The sequence below is a fragment of the Bos indicus x Bos taurus genome, chromosome 3, assembly GCF_003369695.1.
Source record: "Bos indicus x Bos taurus breed Angus x Brahman F1 hybrid chromosome 3, Bos_hybrid_MaternalHap_v2.0, whole genome shotgun sequence".
In the NCBI taxonomy this organism is placed as follows: Eukaryota; Metazoa; Chordata; class Mammalia; order Artiodactyla; family Bovidae; genus Bos; species Bos indicus x Bos taurus.
Window position 1 is genome coordinate 117668534 of NC_040078.1, and position 12955 is coordinate 117681488.

General features: G+C 60.0%; 1 protein-coding gene across 1 annotated transcript in view; it reads right to left on the reverse strand.

Annotated features, from left to right (window-relative positions):
• The window catches only part of PER2 (period circadian regulator 2), a 42939-nt gene that overhangs the window by 6996 nt on the left and 22988 nt on the right, over window positions 1-12955 (reverse strand). The window contains 13 exon segments of the mRNA XM_027538091.1: window positions 435-585; window positions 1619-1811; window positions 2606-2792; window positions 4025-4783; window positions 4785-4840; window positions 7686-7943; window positions 8906-9070; window positions 9813-9937; window positions 10024-10186; window positions 10914-10998; window positions 11462-11587; window positions 12161-12269; window positions 12478-12631. Coding sequence (XP_027393892.1) covers window positions 435-585; window positions 1619-1811; window positions 2606-2792; window positions 4025-4783; window positions 4785-4840; window positions 7686-7943; window positions 8906-9070; window positions 9813-9937; window positions 10024-10186; window positions 10914-10998; window positions 11462-11587; window positions 12161-12269; window positions 12478-12631 — 2531 coding nt within the window.

The window sequence follows — 12955 nt, forward strand, 5'->3', positions numbered from 1 at the left end:
GAGCAGGGGAAGGGAGCTGGGGTACAGAGACACCCTCAAGAAGGAACAGACAGTGCCGGGGGCAGCCGCTCAGAGTGGGAGGAGGGCTTGCTGTCCTCTGCTTCTTATGGTCTACATGGATGTTGAGGGTTTAGGATAGAAGAAGTGGTCTGTGTTCTAATTGTGAAGACAACTCAAAAGATTTTCAAATTTCAGCATGTGCTTGAGATTAGACATTCTGGAGACCTTTTTGGAAATAGCATTGAAAAGCCACTGGAAGGAAGTTCTTTGAAGGACATCTAACAGTGTCATGGGTTTTTTTTTTTTTTCTTTTAATGCTCTTATTTAATCTTCAAAGTTTTAAATGTACAAAACAGATGCAGAGATAGTGCCCAGCGTTCTCATCACAGCACCTCTGAACGCCTTGTCAGGAAGTGCTGTGTCCCAGAGCTTACCGCCACGTCGATGGCCGTGGGCATGCCGCCCAACCGCATCCATGGGTGGACGTCCTGCAGCTCCTGCTTCTGCGCGTCCGTGAACCTGGGCTGGAGCCTCTGCAGCGCCTTCAGCTTCTCCCTGTCCTCCTGCAGGACTGTATCTAAGTCTCTTTACGAAAGATTGAGAAACACGGAAGCTTTAGGATGCCTCAAGGGTTATCTCTTTTTAAAGTATATGCTCATTTTCTACCAACACGTCCAGTATTATTCACATAATTTTATTTTAATTGGTTAATTTATCCTAATGTAATTTTTTTTTTTTTTTTGGCCACGCTCCTCAGCATAGAGGATCTTCCCTGATGAGGGACGGAACCTGTGGCCCCTGCAAGCGAAGTGTGGGGTCTTCACCACTGGACCCCAGGGAAGTCCTACTCATGCAATTTTAGATGATTTTGTTTAACTTTCCTTTCCACTTAAATTTCCCTATTTGAGGTAACAATCTCTCTAGTAAATAATCTGCAGTTTTTCTATGAAAATGATACACCAAGTTCTGGTTTTAATTTTAGTTTAGATCAGCCACAGGAGCTGGGTACCTGCAGACACTTGTTTCTGCACCTGGGAGCTTCTCACCAGTGAGGTGGAGAGTAGACAAGCCGTCCCTGCCACCTGCTACCCTGGCGTGCCCTGGAGACGGAGCCCCAGGCTGGCCTGGCCCAGAGCCCTGGCTGTTCTGAGCCTCGGGGTTAATCACCCCCACCGAGGGGGCACTGCACAGGGTCAGGGACCCTAATGGGTTCCCGGTTCCTTGGAGTGGTCAGAGCTGAGGCACAGACCAGGCTCCCTAAAGAGCAGCTGGTGGCCTGGGACAGTCACCCACCTCGACTCTTGGTTTCTGCATCTCTGAGACAGACAGACAGACACACACACACACACGCACACCACCGACCACACAGGGTTACTGGCAGCAGAGCACAAGAGACGACACCGGCAGAAGTGCTGTACACGGCACGTGACAGCCGGGAGGGTCCCTGGAGCAGCGGTCCTGGAGGCCGGGAGCAGGGCCTCCGAAGGGCTCCGTGCGGCCGCCAGCCACCTGGAGGGGCCCCTTCTAGTGGTGCCCCCACTCCATCTGAGGTAAGGCCTCACAGTTAGGGGGGATCCGAGCCCAGCCTCACACGCTCCCAGGAGGGGCGAGCGGTTACCGTGCGGGCATCTGGTAGGTCATCCTGACGCTGTCGTCCGTGTCGGCCGCCAGCAGCCAGACGGGGTCCTGCAGGACACACCTGAGCAGGCGCTCAGGCCCGCCCACTGCTGCCCTCACTGCTGCTCCGGGGTTATTCTCCGAAGAGTCCGAGCTTCCGAAATACCTGCTGGTGTGACTCGTGTGGCTGCTGCCTTTAAAACACAGAGTGCCCAGGTCACGACCTCGAACTCAAGTCGGCCCTGTAAGGGGAGGGCAGCTACCGCGTGTGTCGGGGGATTGTCCCTTCTGCTTTTCCAACGGTCCAATTGTCTGGATGATAATTTAAAAATCATTTAAAGACCGGGTATCAGCAGGAACCACGGAGGTGACTCTCTGCTGGCGAAGCCGGGGGAGTCCAGGCGGGGCCCCCATCTAAGAGGCCGTGCTCTCCCCTCCCTGGCCTCCCAGGGGAAGGGGGCCCTGCCCAGGTGAGGGAAGCGGGGCACTTACAGCCTGGGGACATGTCTGTGTGTTGCTCCCGCAGGGCAGCTCTGGGCTACACTGCACCACCCTGGCCAGTACCGCCTGAGGTTATACGCTGGCGCCCGCCAGGGGAGCCACTCAGGACAGTGCAGCACTGCCTGCCCTCCCGGCACACGTGGGGGGCTCCAGGGAAGGCCCAGCCAGGGACAGGGGTGCAGGGCCTGCCGCGCCCACCGACACGGGGAGTAACAGGTGACAGAGGGAACCAGGTCTGGCCACAGGGCAGGAGGAGGAGCCCCGTGGCGCATGTGAGGCTCCGAGGAGCCGCTCGGGGTGCAGCCGCAAGCTGCCCAGTCAGGACCCTGACGCTGGGCCCTGAACGCGGCAGCCTGAGGCTCTGGGGTGACTGGCGCCCTTGGATGCAGAAGCCAAGGATACCCAGGTGTGTCACGTGGGGGTCTTCCAAACACACGTCAACTGCGCCCCCCACGCCACTCAGGTGTCCCGGCACCCCCCCACATACCTGGCCTGCTTCCGGACGCATCGCAGCCCAGGGAACCTGAGCCCAGGGAACAGGAGGTGGCAGAGGCCTGGCTCCTGGAGAGTGCGGAGCCCGTGGCCGAGCAGAGGTCCCCATGCAGCAGCAGGCGGAGCAGGCCGCTGGACGAGGACAGGGCGTCGCTGTTTGGGGCATCTGCTGGCTCCTTGCACTTTGGGGGACAGGGAGGGGACATCCAGTCAGGTCTCCACGCAAAGTGGGGCTGGGGGAGGGGACGGAGGCTCCTCAGACCACTGGCCCCTCCTCCATGGGCCATGGGCACAGACCCATGGGTTCCCAGAACCCAACCTGCTTCTCGGAGATGGAAAGGATGAAGTTTGATTAGATTCCATTTTGGGAGAGTTCCTTGAGAGATGGTGGCTCCTGGAGCCCCGGCGGGGATCCAAGCCTTATACTTATTTCTCCACCGAGTGGACACAGAGGCAGGAGCATGCCTCGATAGCACCCAAAGGCGCCCCTCCCCGCAGCGGGCTCTGCCTCCTGCACCCCGAGAGCAGGGCCAGCCGGGGGCACCAGGGGCCCGGCCTGTGAGGGCCCAGTCTGCCAATCCTCGGAACCAGACTACAGGCCAGGCGGGCAGCAGAGGTGCTGGGGGGCCCTGTCCCCACCTCCTCTCCCAGAGCACAGGCGGGAGGGAACCCACGTGGCCTTGCCTTGGACACAGGCTGGGGTGGGAACCCAGGTGGCCCTGCCTTGGACACAGGCGGGGGTGGGAACCCAGGTGGCCCTGCCTTGGACACAGGCCGGGGGTGGGAACCCAGGTGGCCCTGCCTTGGACACAGGCGGAGGGTGGGAACCCAGGTGGCCCTGCCTTGGACACAGGCTGGGTGTGGGGGGACGGCTCACGGACAGCCCTGCCTCGGCTCTCAGGACACAGACACGTGAGCTGGAAGTCACACTGCTGTTTCATGAACCAAGGAAGCGTGCACGCCTGTGTCCTCAAGACCTGGGAGGACGGGCACTGGGAGCACCGATTCCCAGCTCCCTCTGGCTCCGGTCCTCCACCAGAGGCCCTCTGCTGCCAGCCCCCCTCCGAGGAGCCTCTGCTCTGGCGTTTAACCTGATGGCTTCATCCTCGAAGTATCCACTTAACACCCGGAGGCCCCTGACGCTACGTTATGAAGTCCCTGTGGCCGTCTGGACACCACATCTGCCAGCCATCTCTCTCTCTTAAGGTCCCAGGATGGTTAGAGTCACAGGTCTACTGTGACGGGGCCTTGGGAACGTGCTCACTTCTGGCACACGGATCTGTGTCCAAACTGAAGCGGTTTGGCAGAACCACGGTGTGGGGACCACTTGCGTCAGGCATGAGGGGGTGCATAGCCCACCCAGGTACCCGAGTTTGCCACCTGCTTTAGACAAAGGGCATCAGGAGGTGCTTACGGTCGGAGGTGACTTGGGCTGCCAGTCCCAGGACGAGCCAGGCTTGCAGTCGGCGCCTGCACCCACGGTCCCCACAGCTCCTGTGGCTGCCGCGGTGCCCTCAGGGGCCTCCTCCAGCTGCATCAGGTTGAGCTGCAGCGGTGAGCTTCCACGGGACTGGAAGAGCGCCGGGGAGGTCCTGTCTGGGGGCCCGGCGGCCAGGGGCGGGGTTCCTGGGGTGGCCACGCGCAACGCGGGCGGCCCTCGCTCCGCCGGGGCACACGGGCATGGCTGTTTGGGGGTTGAGGTCCGATCGGGGAAGAACTCAGGCTGTGAGGCAGGAGGCATCTCAGACACAAAGTTCAGCTGGCCTGGGAAGAAGGCTGGGGGCAAGGCTGGGGTCACTGGGGAGAAGGAGCAGCTGGGTAAGACCAACGCCATGACCGGGGCCAAGGGGCTGGCGAACGGTGGGGGATGGACCCTGAGCACCTGCTGGGCATCCACAGGCACCGCGAGGTCGGTGTGGGCAGCCCCGGACCCTGTGGCCACGGTCCCTGGTGCGGTCACTATTCCCGGGGCTGGAAACAAGGGCAGGGAGTAGGCTGGCACCGGGCCAGGGAAGGGCATCGCTGGGCAGCTGGACTGTGACGTGTCCGACAGGGACCAGGCCGTGGTGTTCAGGCCAACCAGTGGGGGGCGCTGGGGCGCCGGCCCCCCAGACCCGGTGCTGCCAGAGGAGTCGCGAGGCTTGACACGTTTGGACTTCAGTTTTCGGTTTTTTTCCGTTTTTTTTCCAAGAGGAGTCTATTCCAGGGGTATTTCTTAGTCCGGGAGCGGCTAAAATAATAGGGACACCATGAGAGTTAAAATCCTTCAAGCTAGGCTTCAGCAGTACATGAACCAAGAATTTCCAAATATAAAAGCTGGGTTTAGAAAAGGCAGAGAAACCAGAAACCAAATTGCCAATGTTCACTGGATCATAGAGAAGGCAAGGAAATTCCAGAAAAACATCCACTTCATTGACTATACTAAAACTTTTGACTGTGTGAATCACAACAAACTGTGGAAAATCCTTAAAGACTTCGGAATACCAGATCACCTGACCTGCCTCCTGAGAAACCTGTATGCAGGTCACGAAGCAACAGTCAGAACTGGACATGGAACAATTGGACTGGCTCCAAATTGGGAAGGAGTACCTCAAGGCTGTATATTGTCGCCCTGCTTATTTAACTTCTATGCAGAATACATCATGCAAAATGTTGAGCTGGATGAATCACAAGCGGGAATCAAGATTGCCAGGAGAAATATCAACAACCTCAGATATGCAGATGACACCACTATTATGGCAGAAAGCAAAGAAGAACTAAAGATCCTCTTGATGAAAGTGAAAGAAGAGAGTGAAAAGTGGGCTTAAAACTCAACATTCAGAAAACTAAGATCATGGCATCTGGTCCCATCACTTCATGGCAAATAGATGGGGAAACAGTGGAAACAGTGTCAGACTTTCTTTTTTTGGATTCCAAAATCACTGCAGATGGTGACTGCAGCCATGAAATTAAAAGATTTTTGCTTCTTGGAAAAAAAGCTATGACCAACCTAGACAGTATATTAAAAAGCAGAGACATTACTTGGCCAACAAAGGTCAGTCTAGTCAAAGCTATGGTTTTTCCAGTGGTCACATATGGATGTGAGAGTTGGACTATAAAGAAAGCTGACTGCCGAAGACTTGATGCTTTTGAACTGTGGTGCTGGAGAAGACTCTTGAGAGTCCCTTGAACAGCAAGGAGATCCAACCAGTCCATCCTAAAGGAGATCAGTCCTGAGTGTTCATTGGAAGGACTGATGCTGAAGCTGAAACTCCAATACTTTGGCCACCTGATGTGAAGAGCTGACTCATTTGAAAAGACCTTGATGCTGGGAACGATTGAAGGCAGGAGGAGAAGGGGACGACAGAGAATGAGATGGATGGATGGCATCACTGACTCAATGGAGATGAGGTTGGGTAAACTCTGGGAGTTGGTGATGGACAGGGAGGCCTGGCGTGCTGCAGTTCATGGGGTCGCAAAGAGACACGACTGAGGGACTGAAATGAACTGAAAGGCAGAACCACTGATCTCATCTAACCTCATATCTCAACTTTACAAGCTTTTAAAAAGAGATGTTTTTAAGAGACCGCTTTTAAGAAGAGATGTTTCCTGGTTCATCTGCCAAAGGAGCCTGGGTCCACGCCTGTGAAGTCAAAGGGCTGAAGGCACACAGGTCTTCCTCTGACACAAGACCTGCTTAGAGGGGCCGCCCTCAGGAGGCTGCAGGGACTCAACCTGTGGTGTGGGGGACACAGGGCATGTCCCCCCACCTCCCCTGGGCACTGGCCGGGACTGGGGGTGCTGTGGGCCGGGGGCGGGGTCACAGCGAGCCTGGTGGGTGGGGCACAAGCAGTGGGAGGGACCCCAGGAACCTCAGGTTTTCTTCTAATGTCACAGAGGATAACTCGGGGGCTCTGGCAGCGGGTGTGTGGGGACGTCCCCTGCCAGCTGTGCCACATGCCAGAGCAGACGGGCCGGCCTGACGCTAATGGTCAAGTGGGTGAAGGTTCTGCCATCAGCCTGTCTGCCTAGTGTTCTTCCTGTAAGAGTCTATTTCCCGCTGTGACTAGGAGTTACAGTTCTGGGCTCCGGGGGCACCATCCCCGGGTCTGGGCGGGGCTGCTGGGGACAGCTGGGCAGCATGGGCACTGCACAAGCTGCTGGGCCAACGGGGCTGGAGGGCGCTGGGACTCTGCACCAAGCTGGGGCTGGGGGGTGGTGGGGGCCCTGGCTCCTGATTTCCACAGAGGTTCCCTGCGCGCCTTCAGTAACCCTGGGCCCAGGTAGGAAGGAGGAAAGGAGAGCGGGAGTGGCATAATCTTCAAGGGCAGGGGCAGCCTCTCACTCCTGGGACACCCGTCTCAGCACATCTGCTCAGAGGCCAGGGGAGCTGGGCCCTTGCGGTGTGGGCCCCTTGGGCTCATAGCTCTGATCCTTGTTTCGGGGCCTGGAGCCCAGGGGAGAGCTGGCATCTCCCACCAGCTTGGCCCTGACCACAGGGCCCAGGAAGGCGGTTGGGGGTTAGGAGCCCGGCTCCTGGACCAGATGAGGGGCGAGGAAGCCAGCCTGCTCCACCGCAGCCCCGTGTTGGCTCTTCACACCCTCCGTGCTCTGTCTGGCCCTGGAGTCTACAGCCCAGTGGCAAGGCCAACCCGCCAGGAGGGTGTGCGTTCTGGGGAGAAAGGGCACCCTTTCTTCCTGCAGCATCATCTGGGATCCCTGCTTCCTTAGGAGCCTGACGTCAGATGCTCCTTCCCTGGGTGGTGAATTCGCCCACCTGGTTCTCTGAGGGAGGGAAGGGGGCTGGGGTCACCCAGGCAGAGAACGCCTGGCAAGGCAGGAGGGCAGTCACCTGGCCCTGTGCTCCACAGGGGTGAACTGGGCCTGTCACCACTGTTTATAGCACGGTTCCCTTGGGAATGCAGGTGACATCCCCGAGAGTGTCACTGCTCAAACTCCAACAGCATCTTACAAACGCATGTGTCCTGACCAGGGGTGCTCCCCATCTGAAAGCAGCATGGGATGCAGCAGCGTTAAGAACTAAGTTAAAAACAACAACGACAAAACCCACTTTTCGTTCAGACGTCACCACTCACTTCTGTTGCTCAAGTGCCCCTTGGACCTTTCTTGCAGATAATGATGGCAGCGAGACTGGAAAACGTGGAGTTTCCTGATTTCCCGGAACCGCAGCAGGAAGCTCTGTTCCTCCTTCTGGGTGTGGGCGGCCAGCACCTCCTTGGTGAGGCCCAGCTTCCGGAAGGCCTCCTGGTCCTGGCTGAGGCCGCAGGGCAGCGCGGGGCCCGCCGGGCACTCCAGAGACTCGGGCCTGCTTGCAGCAGCATCTCCCAGCGGCTCTGGAACAGCAGACGCGGAGCTCTCATCCACAGGGGCCCTGCTGCCCGAGGACAGCTGAGAAAACGCGCACCGCTCCCACAAAGGACAGAGTCTCCCACAGAAGACTCCCGCATGACGCCCACAGCAGGGGCTGACGTTCGAGACGCGTCTGCTCAGCTTTCTGAGAAGGCTACCAAGAAAGGTAACAGGCGGGGACACGCAGCCGCGTCACGTGGGGGCTCCGGAACCCGCCCTCTAACTGATCCGTCCTCCAACCTGGGGGCACCTGGGGTTTCAGCCTCTGACGCTGAAGACACTCCAGGCTGTCTTGGGCTTTCAGAGCACAGGACGTGCCCGGCCCTGTCCTGGCCTAGGACCATGGGCCCAACAGTGTGGTCAGCAGAACCGCGGGGACAGGCGGGACGGGGCTGTGGGTCTGCGGGCCATCCTGAGAGGGGCCGGCCACTGACCCTCTGACGTGGACTCTCCCCCTCATCACGCCCTTCTTCCAAGCGAAGAACAAGTTCAGGCTGGTTCTCCTCTAGGGGCCTGAAGGACAGCTCAGCGTGTCGCCCTTGGCTGTCCTGTTTTGGCTCCTGTCCTCCAACAGGGGAGGGCCAGGCTCGCCACCCCACCCATGGGCGTCGAGAGGCCGGGGGGCCTCGTCCCTGGGGTTCTCTCGGCACCAGGCAAGGGGGAGTCCTGGCATCCCTGCTCGGTCCCAGGAAGCCCCTCCGTGTTGACACCTGAGTGGACGCCTGTCCCAGGGGGAGCCAGAGTGTGGCGGGGGCGGGGGCAAGTGTCACCACCTCCACCCTACACGGCACGTGCCTGGACTTCCTGGACAGCCCCTTACTGGGCTACGTGGGTGTTCTGCACTCAGATACACTTAGAGAGCATCCGGGGACAGGCGGCAACACTCCGAATCTCTACTGTCAGAGTCAGACCGCTCCCGCCGAGGCCCCGGACGCGGCGCGCGTACCGAGCTCCGGCGGCAGCTTCTTGTCGCCCACGTGGACGATGGTGCTGCTGTAGCTGCACTGGCTGCCGAGGGACGCCACGCTCTGCGCCCTGCCGGGCAGCGGCGGCGACAGCAGGCGTGCGCTCGCGTCCGTGCGGCTCTTCACTGGCGAGGGCGATGCTGCCTCTTTACAGGAGAAAAAAGGAAGCAGACACAAAACCGCGATAAAGCTGAGCTGCTGGGAGAAGAAGCACGGAGGCCGGCTGAGGGGCACTCCAGGACCCGGGGGCTCAAGTCCACACTCGCCCTGCCAGGGGATGCCGTGTCCTCAGGGGACGGCAGAGAAGATGAGACTCTGAATGGGGACCATGGCACCCTGGTACCCCGCGTCCTCTGGGAGGAGCCAGGCGCCTGGGCTCGGGGCCTCTGGCGGGGCCTGTGGGGAGCTGCCCCCTGCGGCCAGGGCCCCTCTGCTGAGGGCAGGCGAGCAGCTGGGCTCCCCCCGTGGGCTAGGGTAAGCTCCACCCGTCGCCCGGGCTTCCATCAGCGGTGGAGACCCTGCCTGTGGTCCTGGTGAGGGCCACTGGAGATAACTGCACATCCAATCTCCTCTGACTCCTGGGCCGCTGACACCCAGAGGCCAGTCCTCCTCTGAGACGTCTCAGAAACGGGCCCGCCCGATAACACCCTGGCTTCCGGCAGCCCCGGGGCATCCTGTCCTCTAAGTCCAGAATCACCTCTACCTCCCGCTGGTGAGAAGGTTCTGAGCCACTTTGGTTATTTAATCAACAGCTGACCCCCTACACGTGTCCCTGATCCCGCTCAGAACCACAGTGGGAGGGAGAAGAGGCCCCGGGCTCCCAGGTAAGGCCTGGTCCTGAGAGAGGGGTAAGCGGCCAGGCGGTCACAGCTCAAGCAGACGCAGTACCTGTGGCGTGTGGCCCAGGGCCCGCGAGGGCCTGGCGTTTGTCGCTGGCCTGGGGCGTGGGGAGGCTCGCAGGGAACTCACACTTCCTCTTCAGGGTGGCTGCCTCGCTGCAGCTCTCCAGGTACCTGCGGGCAGGTCGCAAAGGGCTTCATGTAACCGAGAGCCCGACTGTGGGTGCCGCTGGCGGGGAGGGAGGCCAGAAGGGCCGCACCTGATGACGCTGTCCAGGCAGCTGATCTGCTGGTAGGAGCCGGCCGGCGGGTCCCTGCAGGCCAGCTCCTCGGGAGGGGTGGCCTCGGGCAGGCTGGCCCCAGAGCTGTCCTTCTCCACAGCCGCAGCAGCTTTCATCGGAGTCGGGGAACTGCTCTGCATTTCTGGAGCAACGACAACATCCTTCTTTCCGTTAATACCCGTTTCCCCCAGTGCCCACTGTAAGGTTACAGAGCATTTTAATTCTACTGAAACGTAAGGCCAGGCTCAGCATGTGCCTCACAGGTGCAGAGACCCCGGGGCCAGCCTGGGAGTCAGGCCAGCCCACCGGGCCAGCGGAGGGAGCTCTCTCGTCCCCACTCGGTCTGGGCTGTCCCCAGGTTCAGGGACTCAGCAGTGGGAAAGGCCAGTTCCTACTTGAACCCCTGAAGATCACATGAGCTTTGTGGTCCATCAACATTCCCGGCCTTGGAAGGCTTGGTCTCTTCCAATGTGACTTGCCACATGGTGAGCGGGATCCGGCCTGCGGTGCAGGGGGGGTGCCCGGAGCAGAGCCGGCACCCCCACCTCAGACAGCTGGGGCTGGACCGTCCACGGGACAGCTGGCAGCCCTCGGACAAGTGTCTGCTCACGTGACTCAGGGCCACTCTGCAGAGCGGGACCAGGGGGTCGTGGGGCAGAGGCCCACCTGGCCACACCTCGTGGGCCTCCAGGGGCAGGGCCCCCTGGACAGGGGCTGTGTTGTGGACCCCAGGCCGAGCCCTGTGTCAGCACGGAAGCAAACAGCCCAACTTGAAGGGGAAATTCCCTGCGTCCAGAGTTTGAGTCACACCCGCCTCCCCGTCTCGCCACACTGAAGCCTCGCCAAGGAAATGCTGGATCATTTGGTACCTGAAGCAGGGCTGCTCTTTTGTTCTCCAGATTCATCAGGGTAGTGACTTTTGCTTTTGGCCTTGTTACCATTTTTACAAGTTTCCTTGAAGAAAAACAAAAACAAATGAACACATTATTCACCCCAGGAGACCCTGCAACCTGTGCCCTACAGGCTGAGAAAGAGAAAAGCCCAACCAACCCAGCAACAGAGAAGCAAGTTCTATACAAGATCTGAGACCCAAACAAAGCAGATTTTACGATTCTGAAGAATTATAAGAAATAAAGTGAACGTTAGGCTACTCTTTCTTTCTAACCCTAATCCTACAGTTTGATCTTCACTTTTGTCTGGTTTGCCTGCTTTAACTAGTTCTCACCCAAACCTGTAGCCACAGCTTACAGCTGCTCCCACCCTTTCACGGCTAGAGAGTGAGTCCCAGGTGAGCCAAGTTTAGAGCAGCCAGAAGCAGCTGAGGTCAGACAGGCTTGGCCCCAGAGAGGACTGGTCTCAGAGCGCACAGTCACCCGTGGCACAGGCGATGGGCAGAGGGGGACCGCGGGGCACGTACGGCTCTCCTCCGGCGGGGGTCCTCCTGGCCGGCGCTGTCGCTGGAGGAGGTCTGGCTCATGAGATGCTCGTGGGACCCGTTGCTGCCCAGGCTCCCGTAGCCGCTGGAGCCGCTGTGGGGCACGGGCTGCGGAGACAGTGGCCGGAGGAGTCTGGACAGGTGGGGCGTGGCCCCCCACCGAGTCTCAGAGAGGCCGAGACCTGCTCTGCGGGGGTGGCCCTCGGTGGGCACCAGGTGGGGCCGGGCTTGGACCCAGGGTCTGGCGGTGGTGGGCTCCCCGCTTCCAGCCATGGGGCCAGGCCTGGATCCCAGTCCCCAGGGAATCCATGGCCACGGGGTTCAGAGACAAAACAAGGTGTCTGACAGTACCCCCAGCCCCTGGGAACCGAGAAGCAGGAAGTTTTCCCCCAGGGCCCATGTGCTCACAGGAATTCTTCCTGAGGGCTGTGTCCCTAAGGACCGGAGGCTTCTCCAGTCCCCTGGGGCTAGCTCTGCTTCCAGAGCTGGAGGGACGCCCCCACGCGCCTCCATCCTTGGGGACCACACCCTCCAGCCGCTGGCCCAGGGCTGCGAGTTGTGGACACCAGCAGGAGGGTGCAGGGTGGTGCTGGAAACAGGAAAAGGGCCTGGGGAGGGGGGGCGGACCCCGGCCTGGGGGCGGCTCTGGGCTGTCTAGGGGGGCGGGGTCAGCGCACGCACCTGCAGCAGCAGCCGGTGGATCTGCTCTGTGAGCTCCTGGACACCGGGCTGCGGGGCCTTTTCCTCCAGACCCGGCGGGGCAGAGAACACGTCCTCGTTCAGAGGCCCCCTGTAGGGTTTCCATCCGTCTCTGTGAGTTGGGCCCCTGCCTCTGCCTCCCTGCAGACCCCCTGGGCTGCCACCTGCCTGCTCCCCACTCCCTCCTCCCACTCCCCGTCCACCTGGGGGAGACCCCACCCCCTGGGGGCGGGTGCGTGGTGGGAGGTGGCCTGGGTCGGCCCCTCCCAGCTCCCCGGCCCGGCCCTGGGGGCACTCACAGCCTCACTCTGTGCCTCCCAATGATGAAGGAGATCTTCCTGCTCCAGGGATTGATGAAGCTGGACCAGCTGGTGTCCAGCGTGATGTACTCCCCGTTTCGGGCGCGGAACCGGAGAGGGGAGTAGTCGAAGGGCTGGCCCCCGGACTGCACAACTACCAGAGGGAGAAGAGAGTTGGGGATGTGAACAGATGCAGCTGGTGCTTGCGGTACAAGACACGTGGAGACGCACTTAATTGTGGAATCATTTGAAAACTCCGGAGACACCAATACCTCTTGAAAGCCACTGCTTTGAATCTTCTGTTTTGCTTTAGGCTGCACATGGGGCTGCCTGCAGCAGTGTCCTCGTGGATTTTAGGACACACGTCCCTGTGAGCCTCACTGGTCTTTCCTCAGCGGGACACTCAGTGTCGCCTGTGTCTGTGGGCTTGTAGGACCGGGGTCGTCCACTCCCCTGGCTTGGGCCGACCACCCTACTC